The sequence below is a fragment of the Cotesia glomerata genome, linkage group LG3 (genome assembly GCF_020080835.1).
Source record: "Cotesia glomerata isolate CgM1 linkage group LG3, MPM_Cglom_v2.3, whole genome shotgun sequence".
NCBI lineage: Eukaryota > Metazoa > Arthropoda > Insecta > Hymenoptera > Braconidae > Cotesia > Cotesia glomerata.
The window spans coordinates 28,880,305-28,896,410 of NC_058160.1; the positions used below are offsets into that span (position 1 = coordinate 28,880,305).

General features: G+C 28.4%; 1 protein-coding gene across 4 annotated transcripts; it reads right to left on the minus strand.

Moving 5' to 3' along the window:
- Positions 1-4,026: 4,026 nt before the first annotated feature.
- On the minus strand, positions 4,027-11,995 carry LOC123260660 (E3 ubiquitin-protein ligase SH3RF3). 4 transcript variants are annotated; one of them, XM_044721894.1, is made up of 9 exons: positions 11,428-11,995; positions 11,009-11,123; positions 10,823-10,921; positions 8,246-9,452; positions 6,935-7,125; positions 6,693-6,844; positions 6,214-6,381; positions 4,783-4,890; positions 4,027-4,621 (listed from the first exon to the last, which is right to left on the minus strand). In XM_044721894.1, exons 1-9 carry the CDS (start codon positions 11,886-11,888, stop codon positions 4,438-4,440), a joined length of 2,685 nt encoding a protein of 894 aa, XP_044577829.1. In that variant the 5' UTR covers positions 11,889-11,995; the 3' UTR covers positions 4,027-4,437. The 4 variants fall into 4 exon arrangements, with proteins under 4 accessions (XP_044577829.1, XP_044577828.1, XP_044577830.1 ...); XM_044721893.1 differs by having other exon boundaries at positions 6,929-7,125; positions 11,428-11,994; XM_044721895.1 differs by lacking the exon at positions 6,214-6,381 and having other exon boundaries at positions 6,929-7,125.
- Positions 11,996-16,106: the final 4,111 nt, after the last annotated feature.

Genomic DNA, 16,106 nt, shown 5'->3' on the forward strand with positions numbered 1-16,106 from the left:
TATGAAAATGCATGTGGGTATTCAAATGAAAGCTCTTGATGAGTGTAACATCGAGATGAGCTTATATCTTTAAAATTGTCAATAGTTAAGAAAGTACAGTGTAATTTAACATAATTAAGAAACGACTTTGTATCTTGAGAACTATTGACATTTTTAAAGATATAAGCTCATCCCGATGTTACACTCATCGAGACCTTTCATTTGAGTACCTGTATCAATTTTTCATATATTTATATCTATTATATATATGAATATATGAAAAATATATGAAAATGCATGTGGGTACTCAAATGAAAGCTCTTGATGAGTGTAACATCGGGATGAGCTTATATCTTTAAAAACGTCAATATTTAAGAAAGTACAGTGCAATTTAACCAAAATCATTCTTTAACAAATGAAAATTTTATTTATTTATAGTCTACAAGTCACGATAGTCACATAGTGACTGCAAGGTTGCTAGTATATAATTAAACTTATTTTAAGATTAATGCAATAATTAGATTTTTCTAAAATTTACTAAGATAAAAAAAGTAAAGAAGATTTAAGTAAAATTATTTACAAAAAAGGTGAAAAAACTAAGCAATTATTTTTCTCTCGCATTCTCATCTTTATTACATTCACTAGACATTACGAGTTTTTAATTACATTAGTCAAAACATTCAGATTTTTTTTTGCATTTATAGTTTGAGATATTGTTTAAGTATTTATTATCTTTTTTTTTCAGTGATTACAATTAGCAATTAATCATCCTCATGTCTGTTTTTTTTTCTTTCACTCGGAAATTTAATCTGTGATTATTTTAGTCTTTGCGACGATATTTATGAGTAAATATATTAATACAATGTTAATAAACAAAAAAAAACAGCCAAATAAAATATAAAAATCACAAATTTAATTTACACAAAACTTTCAAACTGGTTACTATTGATATTCATCCTGATATCGATTATCGATTTTGTTAAGTAATAAACAACATAAAAATATCCATAGCTACAATTTTAATAATTAATTATTTATTTATACTGATTAATGCTAGTCTATTGACAAGATATTTTCCCTACAATCTGCATGACAATTTTTATATTTTAATTAATCAAATAAATTCAACTGATTATTTTTTTGGTACGAATCATAACAATGGAATCGGGGCACCGCTAAAATTGTACCAAGACAATTAAATAATTACATTATTCGTCATTACAAGGCATCCTATGACTATAAACAATAGTTTTATGTATTTCAATAGAAAACATAGTAAAAAAAAAATATTCAACTGCCAGGACTTATCTTACACGATTACTCATTTTTGCCACTGTTATTATTATTATAAACTATTTTTTATAATACGTGATTTATCTCATTAACAAGTTGTAAAAAATGAGTATAAATATTTTAAATAATACAACATAAATAATAAAATATTAACAATTCATAGTTAATATTAAAATTAAAAATTATAATTAATAAAAAAAAAGCGTATCAAGTGGTCATTGTTAGATGATTAAAAAACATTTCGTAGTCAGTGATAATTAGTGCAATTGAAGATTACAAAGTTTGTCATGATTAAGTTAAGTTACATTTGACATTGTGCGAAGATTAAGATTGGTGCCCTAGTATAGAATAAGACTTAGAAACAGTTTTTAAAAATTATTTATAATTCATAATTATTAATTATAAATATCTTGTGCTTTTTTTTATTTTAGTACTTATTTTATTCTTAAATATGAACACAAAATTTTTACGTTTTTAAAAACGTATTTGTAAACATTTGTCATTAATTAATAAAATGACAATTTTTTTATTTTTATAAGAGAAGAAAAATCTTTAGATTGAAAGGGTTATTATTAAAATTAATTATGATTATAAAAAATAATTGATCGACTTTGAGTAAAGACTTATCGGGAGCTGAGAAAAAATCATTAGGTACAAGTGGTGAATTATTAAATGTTATTATGCTATTGTTATTATCTATTTATTTTAACGTATACGTCATTTGTGCTAACGTTCATTTTTTTTTTTCATATTTATTACCATTATTATTACTATTTTCAGTAATGACGATAATGATAGTAATAATAATCATAATAATTCAATAAAAATATAAATAGAACTCTAAAGTTATAAGTACGCTATTCGTATTTATTCCGAAAATAAATAAAATTTTGTGCTTGCTTGCGAATTTGTGGTCAAAAAAATATAATAAAATTTTATGCGAATACTGAATAAAAAAATTGGAAGCACTTTAAAAAAAAACATATGTTTACTCTATCTGTGCTGACACTCAATTTCCTCTATTATTTTAAAAGTAAAAAAAAAATTAAAAATTTATAAAAACTTGTCCTGTTATCTAATAATAGGACGCACATAAAAAATATTTATTATAGTCAAAAAAAAAAAAATTTAAGTAAAGGTCACGGAAACTGCTAGAGTACATTTAAATAAAAAGCATTAAAAAAAATTAATACCAAAGACTTGTTTAAAAATATCGCGTGCCTAATACCAAAAGGGCGTATTACAGCAGTTAGATAGTGTTTTTTTGCCATTCTTTCTAGAATCGCTCGAAACGTGAAGATCTACAGAAAAAAAATTTTTGACGTACTAACGCCAAAAGGGCGTATCTTAAGATATAGGCTCTTAGGAATAATACGATAAAATTACCGTAAAACTCTATAACTTTTACCGTAAAAAATCTATGTATTAACTATAATATTAATATAATTTTACAATAATAAAATCGTATTTCTACGGTAAAAATACTGAAGATATGCTGCAATTCTGCCGAGTTTATACTGATATAATTAAAGATATAATGATTTCTACCATAAGATGGGCGGTGATGTTTATTACTCGGTGGGTCTTATTAGGTGACTGAATAAATAGTTACGGATAGTGTCTCAGATAGCTCAACTGGTAAAGCTTTTGGCGCGTAACTCAATGATCCGTATTATTCCTATATACGCTCTTTTAGCCTTAGGAAATTATCGGTCTAAAGCCAAAAGGGCTTATAAAAAAAAATCAGGATTTTTTCAAAATTTCAAAAAACAGTCTTCAAAATTGTCCGGAGAAGGTTTGTATAAAAAAAATTTTTAAAAAGTCAACATTTTCGATGGTAGTAACTTTGAATTTTCATCATCTTGGACAGACCAATGTTTAAAAAAGTATATGAATTAAAAATTTTTTCGCGTACTAGAATGTTCATATTTTTTATAAATTTCTTTTTTTTCAGACGAAAATGTAGAAGATGTACATAGAGAAGGTGCAGGAATCATACCCCAATAATCTTCCCGTCTTTTTATATTAGTTTTTTCTAGTATTTTTTAACTTCGGATTATTATAATAATTTCTTGCCCGCTATAGCTGCAATAAAAGATATATTTTTGTTTAATTGTATACTTTTAGCGCGAGCGTAGGTATGCTCTACTCGCCTAAAAATTCAAACCACCGATTCCGTTGCGTAAAATTGGAGTTAAAATCCATAATATGTATGTATAGAATGAAAAACGCCTTAACGGGAAGTTAAAAATTATACGCCCTTTTGGTTTTAGATCACTAAATTTTCAGTGTTCTAAAGCCAAAAGGGCGTATAACATACGTTAAGACATACGCCCTTTTGGCTTTGGAAATTTTATATTCATTTTTAGCCTTAGAACATATTTACAAAACAATTGGCACCAAAAAAAAAATTATACGCCCTTTTGGCATTAGGCACGCGATATGTAAAACAATAAAATTATTTCAGTCAATTTTTACGTAAATATGAGTAAGAAGAAATGTGATGATAAAATAAGCGAGTTATTTAGTTATCTAAAGTTCTAACTATACAAATGGCATTTATAAGTCTCAATGAAATTAGTCTTATCGGTAAATATTATTTTAAACATCCAAAACCAACGTTTTACGTGGTATATTATTATAATTAATTTTTTTGTCTAACTCAGCAATTTTAAGCTACAATATTACATTAAAAAATTACTGAGTAAACGTCTAACAGCTTAAAATTATTTTATAATAATAATAATAATTATAATTATTATTATTAGCGTTACAGCTAATAATGAAATTTCTTTTTTTTTCTATAAAAAACAACCGGAAAAAAACTTTCACTACACCGATGGCAGTTATAATACATTGCACGCGAGTTCAGCATACACGAGTCAATAATATCTAGTTTCTCGTTTCGCTTACTAGTTAAACTTTATACTTTATTTTTGCCATGGCAGTATCTCAGTCAATTGTGATGCTATCATTTATTCTTCCTAATAATTATTCACTAGCAATAAAAGGGAACTAGTGATAAAAAAAAAATCATTAAAAAAAAAAAAACAAAAATAAAATTAAATAAAAAAAATGAACGACATGTATTTTTTAGGTTGTCTCTTCTTAGAACGGCTTGATTCAAATGCAAGTCTCTAAGACAAGACGACCTTGCGTTGTATCTCAGAAAGCTTCGACGAAGCTCGCTGGAAATAGTCCAGTGCGGCCAGTACGCTGCTGAGTACCTTTGTACCAACCATCATCACGTTTCTTGTGTACGTAAATAATATCACCGATCCTGAGTTCTAGCTCGAATTCGCTGTTCGGTGGATAGGGTACGATGCAACGGAATCTGTTTACTCGTTCGCTGTATCAAAAATAAAATACAACAAATAAATAAATAAATAAATAAATAAATAAATTACAAACAAGTAAATGAAACTGGAGTAAATAAACCAGAGTTAATTATTTACTGTACTAATAGAACTCAATGCAAAGTCAAAGGTAAAGGCAAAGATTCAAAGTTACCGTTCACGCATCGTCGGTTGCTGTTTGCTTTGCTTTCCCATTCCAGCGTCCAGGGAGTTGCTTTTGCGATGGTGATTTCCCGCTGCAATAACCCCGGCTTCTCCGGATCTATCAAAATTTATTTCAACTTCAATCAAAGTCAAAAAAACAACAAAAATAATATTATACATGTCGTTTTGTTGGCTAATTAAATTCTATTTACAAAATTACATAGACAAGCGCTTTTAGGTGCAATTAGAGCACAAACTCATTACATGCAGGCATTCAATTTAATTATTATCATTAGTAAAGAAATAAATTATTTATTTATTTATCAATTTAATATTCAAATTATTAAATTGGTGTCAACTTAACAGATTGAAGTTAAATACTGTCGCGGTAGAGAGACAAATCACTATCAATATTATATTCAATATTAAAAATGCTATCAATTTTTAAAATTTTGATTTTAAAGATTTTTTGAGCCGGGTTACAATTTGTTGTAAAAAAAAAAAAAAAAGTAAAAATAAATGCCACTGAAGTTGACAGACATTAGAAATTTTTTTAGAATTTTATAACAATTAAATTATTATAAAAAAAATTCCACACATGAAAATTAATAAAAATTACAAGTGAAAATTTTTAGAAGAATTTTTTTATTGTAATTGATTTGTTAAAAAAACCTTTTTAATTGACAGCTGACGGCTAACTATGAAAATTAAGTTAGCCGACATTTAAAAATTTTTAGAATTTTTTTTTATTGAAAAAATGATTACAAAAAAATAAAAAAAAATTTTCATTTGTAAAAAACTTTAAAAATTGTAAGCGTAATTTTTTAAAAATATTTTTTTGTTCTAATAAAATTATTAAAAAAAAAAATCAAAACATTAAAAACGTCGGCTAACTTTAGTATCATCGGCTAACTTCAGTATTATTTAAAATAATGAGAAAATTTTCAATTAGTCGCTTTTTTTGAAAATTAAAATTTTCAAAATTCCATACGTGCAACGATAACTTCATCCTTACTGATTAAAGAGCAATGTGGGTTTTTATTTTCAGATTCGCTTTTGAGTTATCGATGCGAACATGGAAGAGGAAATTTTTTCTAATGCTCTACGAAATTGTTAATAACTTTGTAATAATTAAATATTTTTCAATAAAAATTTAGGGAAATAATCGTTAATGTACCCTTAATAAAATAAAAAAAATCCGATTCCCAAATTCCTTTATTTTCCCTGTCAAAAAAATTCCCGAAAATCACCTTATTTTTCGACCGTCACAATAACGTTTCCCCTTAAATCTATCTTCTTTTTACAGATGCTATTAATTGTATAAAAACATTAACTAAACATTCTACACATGAAAATGTAACATGTTGTAAATTGCCGAGGGCGTTTCTTTACAAATAAATAAATAAATAAATAAATATTAATTCAGCGAGCATTAACTAACCTCGGTAGAAAGGTAATGGGCAGTGAGGGCCTTTCCTTGGGTTTAGCCCTTTGTGATGTTGTTAATGTACCTTGAACAGTTCCTGGATACATTCGCTGCTGATTGCTTGGACTCGTTCTTTCTTGATTCGTTCCGATTTCTAACAATTGGCTCGGGCATGATCCCGATCTAATTTTTCAATATTCATACATGTCACAAGTCACAAATATTTACCTTTTTGTTATTCGATAATGCAATGATTAGATCCGGTTTAGGCGTTAGTGGTATTAAATTACTAACATGGCATTTAATAATAAATAATAATAATAATAATCATAATGATGCTTAGTTGTGATTAAAACAAACAAACAAAACTCTAGACACAACGTGCTGAATATTGCATATTTTGTTGGAACATTAAATACAAGCGCAATCATGTGAAACTAATACGATAAAACTTTTTATATATAAAGTAATGTAATAAAGAAAGTCATTCATACCGTACGTGTACGGCGTCTGAGGAAGCCACGAAATTCCCGTCTTCAAAGACAGGATTGTCCATTGAGTACGTTGCCGGCGGAGGTGATTTTGATTTTTTAATGTTTGTTAAACGACGCATTAATGACACGCCTTTCTCTTTTTTCTCTTTTGGCTGAAATAATTATTTAGAAATTTAATCTAATATTAAATTACTTTTATATAATAATTATTATTTTAAAAATGAACGATTTAGAACCTTTACTTTTTCGCTAGACTTGGAAGCGGTAGCACTAGTAGCTGCAGCAACAGCCGCGGCAACTGAGACATTTGGAGGAGGTGTTACTCCACCAGTTACCCGAAGAGTATTGCTTGGGCTTCGGTTCATGTCAGAGCTGGTAGTCCCGGGTGAAATTACATTTGAAGGCGGTGACAGCATTGTTTTACCTGGTGAAGCTTTAATAAAATTCAAGATTAATTTTTAATTATAAAATGAAAAGATATGGTAATTATTTACAGGTGGGGTTTTTCCATTTTAATTTTAATTTTTTTGAACGAAATTTCTATTTGATTTTGATATATATTTTTTTTTAAATACATAAAAAAAATAAGCAATTAAAAAAAAAAAAATTTTATCACAATTTTAACAATTTTCAACAAAATTTATAAATTTTTTAGAAAATTGTTATATTCAATTTTTTTTTTAATGAAAATTTAGCAGATATTTAATAATTTTAAGAATTTTCCTAATAAATAAATTACTGGATAAAAAAATGAGAAAAAAATTGAAATTTAGAAAATTTAATAAACTAAAAATGCAATTTTTTAAAAAAAAATTTTTCGAACAAATTTTTTTGTTAAATAAAATTGAAAATTAATCAAGTGACAGCTAACTTTAATATCATTTTTTTTTTTCAACTGTTCTTTTTTTTATTTATTTAAAAAAAAAAAAATATATTAAAAACATCAAAAAAAGATAAAATAGAAATTTTATCCAAAAACATGAGCCAAAATTTTTTCCAACTTTTGAAGGCAAAAAAACTATCAAAATTTTTATTTTTTTCACATTTTTTATCATAAATGCGCCGTAAAAACAAACAGAATCAAAAAATTAAAAAATATTAATTTTTCACCTAGATATGGCCAAAAATAAAGTGTACCCCACTTGTAAATAATTACCAAAAATTCTATTTGTAAAAATAAAAAAAAAATATTTATGAAATTTATAAAAATTTCAAAATTTATTTTTTAGATAAAACTAAAAAAAAAAATTATATTAATTTTTAAATCTTGTGATTTTTTAATTAATAACTATTTTTTATTTTTATTCAATAAAAAAAATTAATAATTCTTTCATTAAAAATAAAAAAACAATCCTAAAATTTCAAATTATTACAGAAAAAGGAAAAACTTTTCCAAAGATATTTCCTACTATTTTATAAAACTTTCAATGAAATTTCCCCCTCAACTAATAAAATAATAATAATTCCTATGACATTAAAAGGTTATTGAATATATTAAAAAAAGTAGGTAGTTATCTCAAAATACCCTTATCAAGAATAAATTATTAACAAACCGATATTTGGAGTCATAACAGCGCTGTGACTTCGACCAAGTGGATTAGCAGCAGCTTGCTCAGCAAGCCGTGGAGGGCTTTGTCCCTGTGCTTGTCCCTGGCCATGCCAAGACGCAGAAACAGCCGGTGAGGGACTAATAGCACGTGGTGGTAACTCCGGAGGCGGAAGAGACCGCGGACTGTACGGCTGTGCAGTCGCGCCTTTGTTCTTCGCATAGCTAATGGTCATTCGTGAATCATTAGAAGCTTGGGCAGTAGTCAGCGTCGCAGTTTGGTGCGTGGTGGTCAAAGTGACCCGGCAAATTCCTCGCTGGCATTTAGCAGGTGTCACATAATTCCCCGGAAAAACTCCGCATTTTTGTGTGCGATTCGACGTTCCTTTAAACCAACCATCCTGACAGCGTTCGGTCACCATGTAGATCCCACCCTTGCGTAGCTCGAGTTCGTCAGCTTTCTGAGGCTTGTAAGGGTAGAGCGCGACGTAGGCAGCAGGCAGATTTGTCGTTGAATTAGCGGGTAAGCTGGAAGAGGGCTGGGAGAGAACAAGGTCGCTACTTCCGCTTCTGCGATGACGTAAATTGTGTTCTTGAGTTCCTGAGGTGGGTTGCGAGGCTGAAAAGGGCTCAGTGGTACTGCTAGCGTTGTTGCTGCTTCCGCTGACATTTGCTTCTGCAGCTGGTGGGCTGAGAATCTCGGCGCTGTGTCTGTGATGAGGATGTGGGTGATGACCGGCATTTACTGCCGTGAAACTGTGACGCTTGGCGCTGTGTCTGCCTCCGACTGCTGGTGGGGAAGTCGCTGGACTGCTGGGACTGCTTGGCGCCGTGCTGGAGCTGCTAGAGGTCGTTGAACTGTTTGGTGTGTTTGGAGTGGTGGTTGTCGAGCTGCCACCCGAAGAAACTGTGGAACTTGAGTCTGAGACGGGCAGTACTGCTGCTGGAGCTGTTTGTGGTCGCTGAGGCTGACTACTGGTCGTCTGAACATTTCTGGTATGGTCTGTTGGGATCAATGGTGTTGTCTCTTCGTTTGTTGGAGTCGGAGGCGCTACTCTTGATGGTCCGGGTTGGACGTTGGTCGATAATTTCATCAGAGCACGAGCCACGCTGTTCAATTCGACAAATGCCAATGGAAATATTCCAATACGGTCAAGTAATTTTCCTTCTGCCCAATTCTCGTCCACTCTTCTTATAACACTTATCACTTCACCCTTTAATAAAAATAATCTGTATTATTAAGAGAATAAAAGAAATTTTTATAAGATAGTTAATTTATGATGATAAGTATTTAGACTGCATTTGAAAATGCTCTATCTCTAGATACATATTTAAGAAATGACCTTGTATCTTGAGAATTATTGATATTTTTAAAGATATAAGCTCATCTTGATGTCACGCTCATCAAGACCTTTCATTTGGGTACCCACATCAATTTTTCATATATTTACATATATTATATATATGTATTTGTATATATGAATATATGAAATATATATGAAAATGCCATGTGGGTACTTAAATGAAAGGTCTCGATGAGTATAACATCGAAATAAGTTTATATCTTAAAAAATGTCAATAATTAAGAAATGACATTGTATCTTGTGAACTATTGACATTTTTAAAGATATAAGCTCACCCTGCCATTACACTCATTGAGACCTTTCATTTGAGTACCTACATCATTTTTTCATATATTTGATATATTTATATATATGTATATATGAAAAATATATCAAAATGCATGTGGGTACTCAAATGAAAGCTCTTGATGAGTATAACATCGGGATGAGCTTATATCTTTAAAAAAGTCAATAGTTAAGATAGTTCAATGAAATTTAACAAATATCTTGTTAAATATTGACATTTTTAAAGATATAAGCTCACCTAGACATTACACTCATCGAGACCGTTCATTTGAGTACCCACATCAATTTTCTCATATATTTATATATTTATATATATATATATATATATATATATATATATATATGAAAAATATATCAAAATGCATGTGGGTACTCAAATGAAAGCTCTTGACGAGTGTTACATCGGTATGAGCTTATATCTTTAAAAACGTCAATATTTAAGAAAGTACAGTGCAATTTAACAAAAATCATTATTCAATAAAGCAAAATTTTATTTATTTATAGTTCACAAGTCACGGCACTCAAAGTTGCTAGTTTTTAATTATTAAATATTTAATTCTAAAAGAAAAAAATAAATAATTATTTATATCATTTCCTGAACTTTATATTTAAGAGTGACTTGTGAAGATAAAAATAAAAAAAAAAAAAAGCAGCGATTGGTTATTTTTAATGCTCTCAAATGTTTATTAAAGTCACCAGTTTTCCGTATTAATAAAACAAAAAATTTCCATTCTTGCTTTTAAAATGATGACATAAGTATGTATTGTCGTACTCAGTAGCTATTTGTCCAACAATACCATATAAAAAAAGAAACAAAGATCAGGAAATTGCCTAATAAGACATAAAGTAATTGAAAAAGGAAATTACAATTATACCTCACCGGATCAATGGTTTTATTAACTATAAAAAAATAAAAATAAAAATATTAAACTTACTTTGTTGAATGTAAGACATCCATCCTCTTCGTCATTAGTCATTCTAAAATCGTACAAGGCTTTACACTGTGGAACATGTGGAGGCAGAGGAGTCATCACCTGATAAATAATAAATAAAACCAATTATTTATACCTTAAAAATAAAACGACTCAAATAACATAAATATAATTATAAGAGGTCATTACCTGGACATAAGAAAGCGGAAAGACACCATGATTATTTCCACACTCGCCAAAGTACCAATTATTATCAATTTTCTTTCTTAAAATCACAATATCTCCCTTTTTAAAGCTCAAATCCCTGAAAAAAAATATTTTTTAAATCAGTAAAAACATAAACCTTAATGACACTGAAGTTAGCAGGCGTCTAAAAATTTTTGTTTTTTTTTTTATTAATTAAATTACAACTCAAAAGATATTTCTAAAAAATTGCACTTATAGTTTTTCAAGTTTTTTACATGTGAATTTTTTTTTTTAATTTTTTAACTGAAATTTTTTCAATAAAAAATTTCTAAAAGCTTTTTAATCTCGACTAACTTCATTTTCATAAACCTTACACCCAATACTAAAAATAAACATGAAAGTATATTTAAAATTTAAATTACCCAGGGACTTTGGAGATGTAATCATAAATAGCCCTTCCGTAGGGTTGGTTGTGAAGATGCACCTGCTTAGCCGAGGCGTTAGCATGTCTAGCGGGATCAGCTGCGAGTACAACTGGTGCCATGGTCGTAGTGACAGCAGCAGGCGTCGGTGTCACCTGATGACCGCCAAAAAGTCTCTGCGGTCCTGGAGTAATTCTAGAATACGGTTTTCCACTTTTTGGAGTCGCGTTTCTCATTCCCTCCAGTATCCTCATCAGCAGAACATTTGGCGGTAAATCGTCTACTTTTGCCTCCACCAGAACACGACACTCCGGACATCTCAGTTCTCGATGAGTGCTGACTATTTCCTCGAGACATTTTTTACAAAAGGTGTGCTGACATGGCAGAACTTTGCTCGAGGTGTCCAACCTCTCCAGACAGACGGAGCACTCCAACAAATCATTCAACATACATTCATCCATCTTGACGTTTAGTTATTTATTGTCAACACTCTACGCTCTAATTTTTATACGACATTAAAGTTAGCAGTCACTTCACAATTTTTTAATTTTATTTAACAAAAAAATTTCTTCCAAAAAATTGCATTTTTAATTTTTTTTAATTTCTACATGTCAATTTTTTTTTATAATTTTTTTTTTGCACTAATTTATTTCTTTAAAAAATTCTAAAATTTATTAAATATCTGCTGCTTAAATTTTCATAATTTTTATTTAATATTTTATCATTTATTTATTTATTGTCTACCATTATTAATATTGATATTATTATTACATTTTAAATGTGAATTTATGGTGTAGGATGTTAGTTGCTAAGATGTCAAGTTATTATCAATATCTATTAATAATTTTACTATCTATAATAATAATAATAATAATAATAATATTTATAATTTTTAATAGATGATAAAACTAGGCACTAGCAATAAATCTCACTTTATTTAACAACTTTTGTCGAGTTCCTCGAACCTCGTCGCACAATCACTCTCTCATCACTTTCGCTGCATGGACACGGGGGCGGTCGTTAAACTAAACCAAGAAAAAAAGAGTTATATCCATGGCGCTGTCTCAAAACCCCCACGAGGATCCACAACAATCTTCTTTCTCTGGAGTCTCAATCCAACCAAACGGCTATTTATGTTTCCTCCTGGGAAATAAATTTCCACCCTTATGTACTACGTGTTCATAGACAATCATCACACATCACAGATCACAGCTTGTCTTGATGATCAGCATCTCCAGATAATGAGTATATAAAAATCTTAGTCTGTATTACTGTTAGCAACGACCAACGCACTGTCAGCGCGACAATATAAATTGCGGCACTCTTAGTATCATTTTTCCCAGATTACACTATTTAATAATATAATAACATTATCATTGTTGCAATGGATGATCAATAATCTCCTCCATGTGCTCGATGACATTATCACGCAACTTTGAGAGTGCCCGGGTAATTGCGATAACACACACACCTCATCGCTGATTTTATTTTATTAAATCAATCACGCTCCGCCATTTCCGGTTAAATACCTTTTTTTGTCTCTATCTCGCCCCCTCTTTCTCTTACGTACTTTATTAATTCAGTGAGTACTCATGAAAGTGTCGCGATTCAAGAAGATCGCGGCGAGCTCTCATTGGCTGCTGCTCTAGATTGCGGCAAAATTGTATCTTTATGAAAATTGTACTTAATAAATTATAATACTAAAGTTAGGGCTCTCTTAAGTTGGCGGGGGAAATTAATTTTTGCACTTTTTTGGCTCTATCAACTGTTCGTTAATTGTTCTTCATTGTTCTATCAAAAATTTTTTTGTTCGTTTTTTTTTTTTAATTATAAAAAAATTGACCCTCAAGTTAGCACAAACTATAGATATTTTGATGTTTTTTTTTTTTTTCTAATAGTTTAGAACTATTCAATAACTGTTCGTTCAAAATAAACAACTGTTCGGCTTTCATTATCCTGTAATTTAATAATTAACTTTTTTTTATAAATCTTAATTAAATGTTATTGCGCATGCGCAGTATCAATGCGCATAGTTCTCATAAATTATGCGCGGCCTATTTGAATTCGATTCAAAGAGACAACACAACAATAACAGCAACAACAACAAAATCATCATCATCATCATTAATAATAATAATAATAATAATAAATATCATTCGGCAGCCTAAATGGAATTTGATGTCTTCTTTAAATTTCATATTTTAAATTCTGATAAAAATGTTCGTAATTATTGATATACAATATTTTTTCTCCTTTTCAACGGAGTTCTGTGATTACATCTTATGTAATTGAGTAAAAATAGAGGAACTGATAAAACAATATTTTTAATTCATTTAAATCTTCGTAGGTAGATGTTGGTGAAGATCTGGATCTTCTTAAATCTTCGTTCATAAAGAAAACGGTGATCGACGTAATTCATTGTAAAATTCATTAAATCATTCGAGAGAATAAATATTTTTTTTTCATTAAATTCACCTCTCTATAATCTTACATTTTAAGTTAGTCATTATGATGTAAAGTATGTCTTCAAAAAATTATAAGTAAGATAAAATTGCCACCTACAAATACAAAAATGTTTTTCAATTTATAAACATACTTAAATATATAAATAATAGATCTTTATAGATAGATAGATAGATAGATAGATAGATAGATAGAAAAATTTATTTGATCCTAGAGTTCTAAGCTCCTTCAGGACCATCAACAATACATAGAGTTAATCATTTACATGTATACATTTGATACAGTGTTTTTAATACAGTTTGAATATTTAATATTAATTAAAAAAGTAAGGACATATTAATTTTTAAAGTAGTAACATATTAACATAGGAATAATAGTATTTACATAGATTGTAAGAAGAAGTCATAGCAAGCTTGTTGAAATTGTTCGAAATTGTCAATTAATGTAATTTTAGCCGGTAGCGAATTCCAATTCAATTAATACTATCAAAATAATTTTTTTTACTAATACCTCACGATGATAAAAAATAAAGAATTATCTACTGTTTATAAAAAGTTCAGTGCATCTAAATAAACTATTAGTAAATCGAATAACTGAAAGCTATTCGATCGCTACTAAGAAAAAAGTTTTGGACTGAATGCTCAGATGTTCTGATTTTTGAACCAAATCATCCAATTTTTCGCCTTTTTGTAATACTGCTTCTAAAGTGTTATGCTGAAAATAATACGAGAACATTATAATTTACTATAGCTTTTCAAACAATAACTTACTTTTTTGAAATTTTTTCAATAACATACACGTATGATTTTATTTTAATCCCTGATATACTTTTTATTATGATTTTTAAATTATAAATATTTTTAGATTGAAAAAAAATTAGAAATCTCCAATTCTAATAGACAAATTAAATTTGCAATTACTAAAAAATTAATAAAATGTTTCTTTAAATAAAAATGTTAGTTTATGAGTACGAATTGCTATTAATGACTTCGCTAATCTTTGAGCAACAAACGTCTTGATTAATTGTCTAAAACATTATATATCATTTAGGGCCAATTTTTCAAACAGGGATAAAAATTTTATCCGATGCTAAAATATACCTATATATATATGTCAGATATATAAATATACTGGCAATAATAATTTTATTTTTATCCCGGATTGAAAAACCTGTCCTTATTGTTTTAGAGTCAATCAGTAAAAAAAAATAATTGAATCTATTGATAAAATATTATTTTTTTATAATAATGTTTCTTTGAAAATTTATTATCAATAACTGAATTTATCATACACTATATTGATATGAATATGCGTTCTTTTTATAATAAAAATAGTATTTACATCTAAAAAAAAAAAAGAAAAGTAGTATTTATATGTTAAATTATAAACATATTTATTTTATTTATTTATTTATTCAATTTTAATGCCAAGGCAATAGCCGAATGGCAAAATTATACATTAGTTTATAATTAAATAATAACATTATTTACTTTTTATATTATCCGTGATGTCAAAATTAAATCCATTGGTATAAAAAAATAGTTGATGTTCAAATACTGTGTCGTTAAGAGTTATTAAATTTGAAGAGTTTAGTACAATCGTTTAGTACAAGAGTTTTTGTTTTCTCCAGTTATTATTTTTTTAATTTTTCCTTTATGTTATCCTTAGCGACATCAATCCCGACATCGTTTTATGTTTTAAATCTTTTTTTCTTTTTGTTGAGTGTCTCAAAAGAATTAGATTTTCAAACATTATTAAAATTAATTTATCGTCAATCTAAGACAATAAATAATAATGAGTGTAAATCTAGCAGACGACCTTAATTAATTTTCATAATTAACAAAAATATGTAACATATTATTAAATTGAAAAAACAAAAAATGCGCATTCAGAAAATTAAAAAATCTATCTGAGCATTTTTTTAAATTAAGGTTTTTTTCATTAATTATGTATTCATTTGTTATTAAAAATTTCATCAATGTCTGGTAGATTCACACTCATAGATAATAATAGAAAAAATAAAAATATCAAAGAATATACAATTCTTCAATAAAAGATAATTTATGCAGAAATATTTTATTCATTATAATGTAATTAATGACCAAGGATTTCACACTGAAATTATTTAATTATAAATAATTAGATACGAAGCCGCATAGGTTATGGCAGCCACGTGGTTGTTTTTACTTTATATAGAATAACTGATTTTCCAGTTC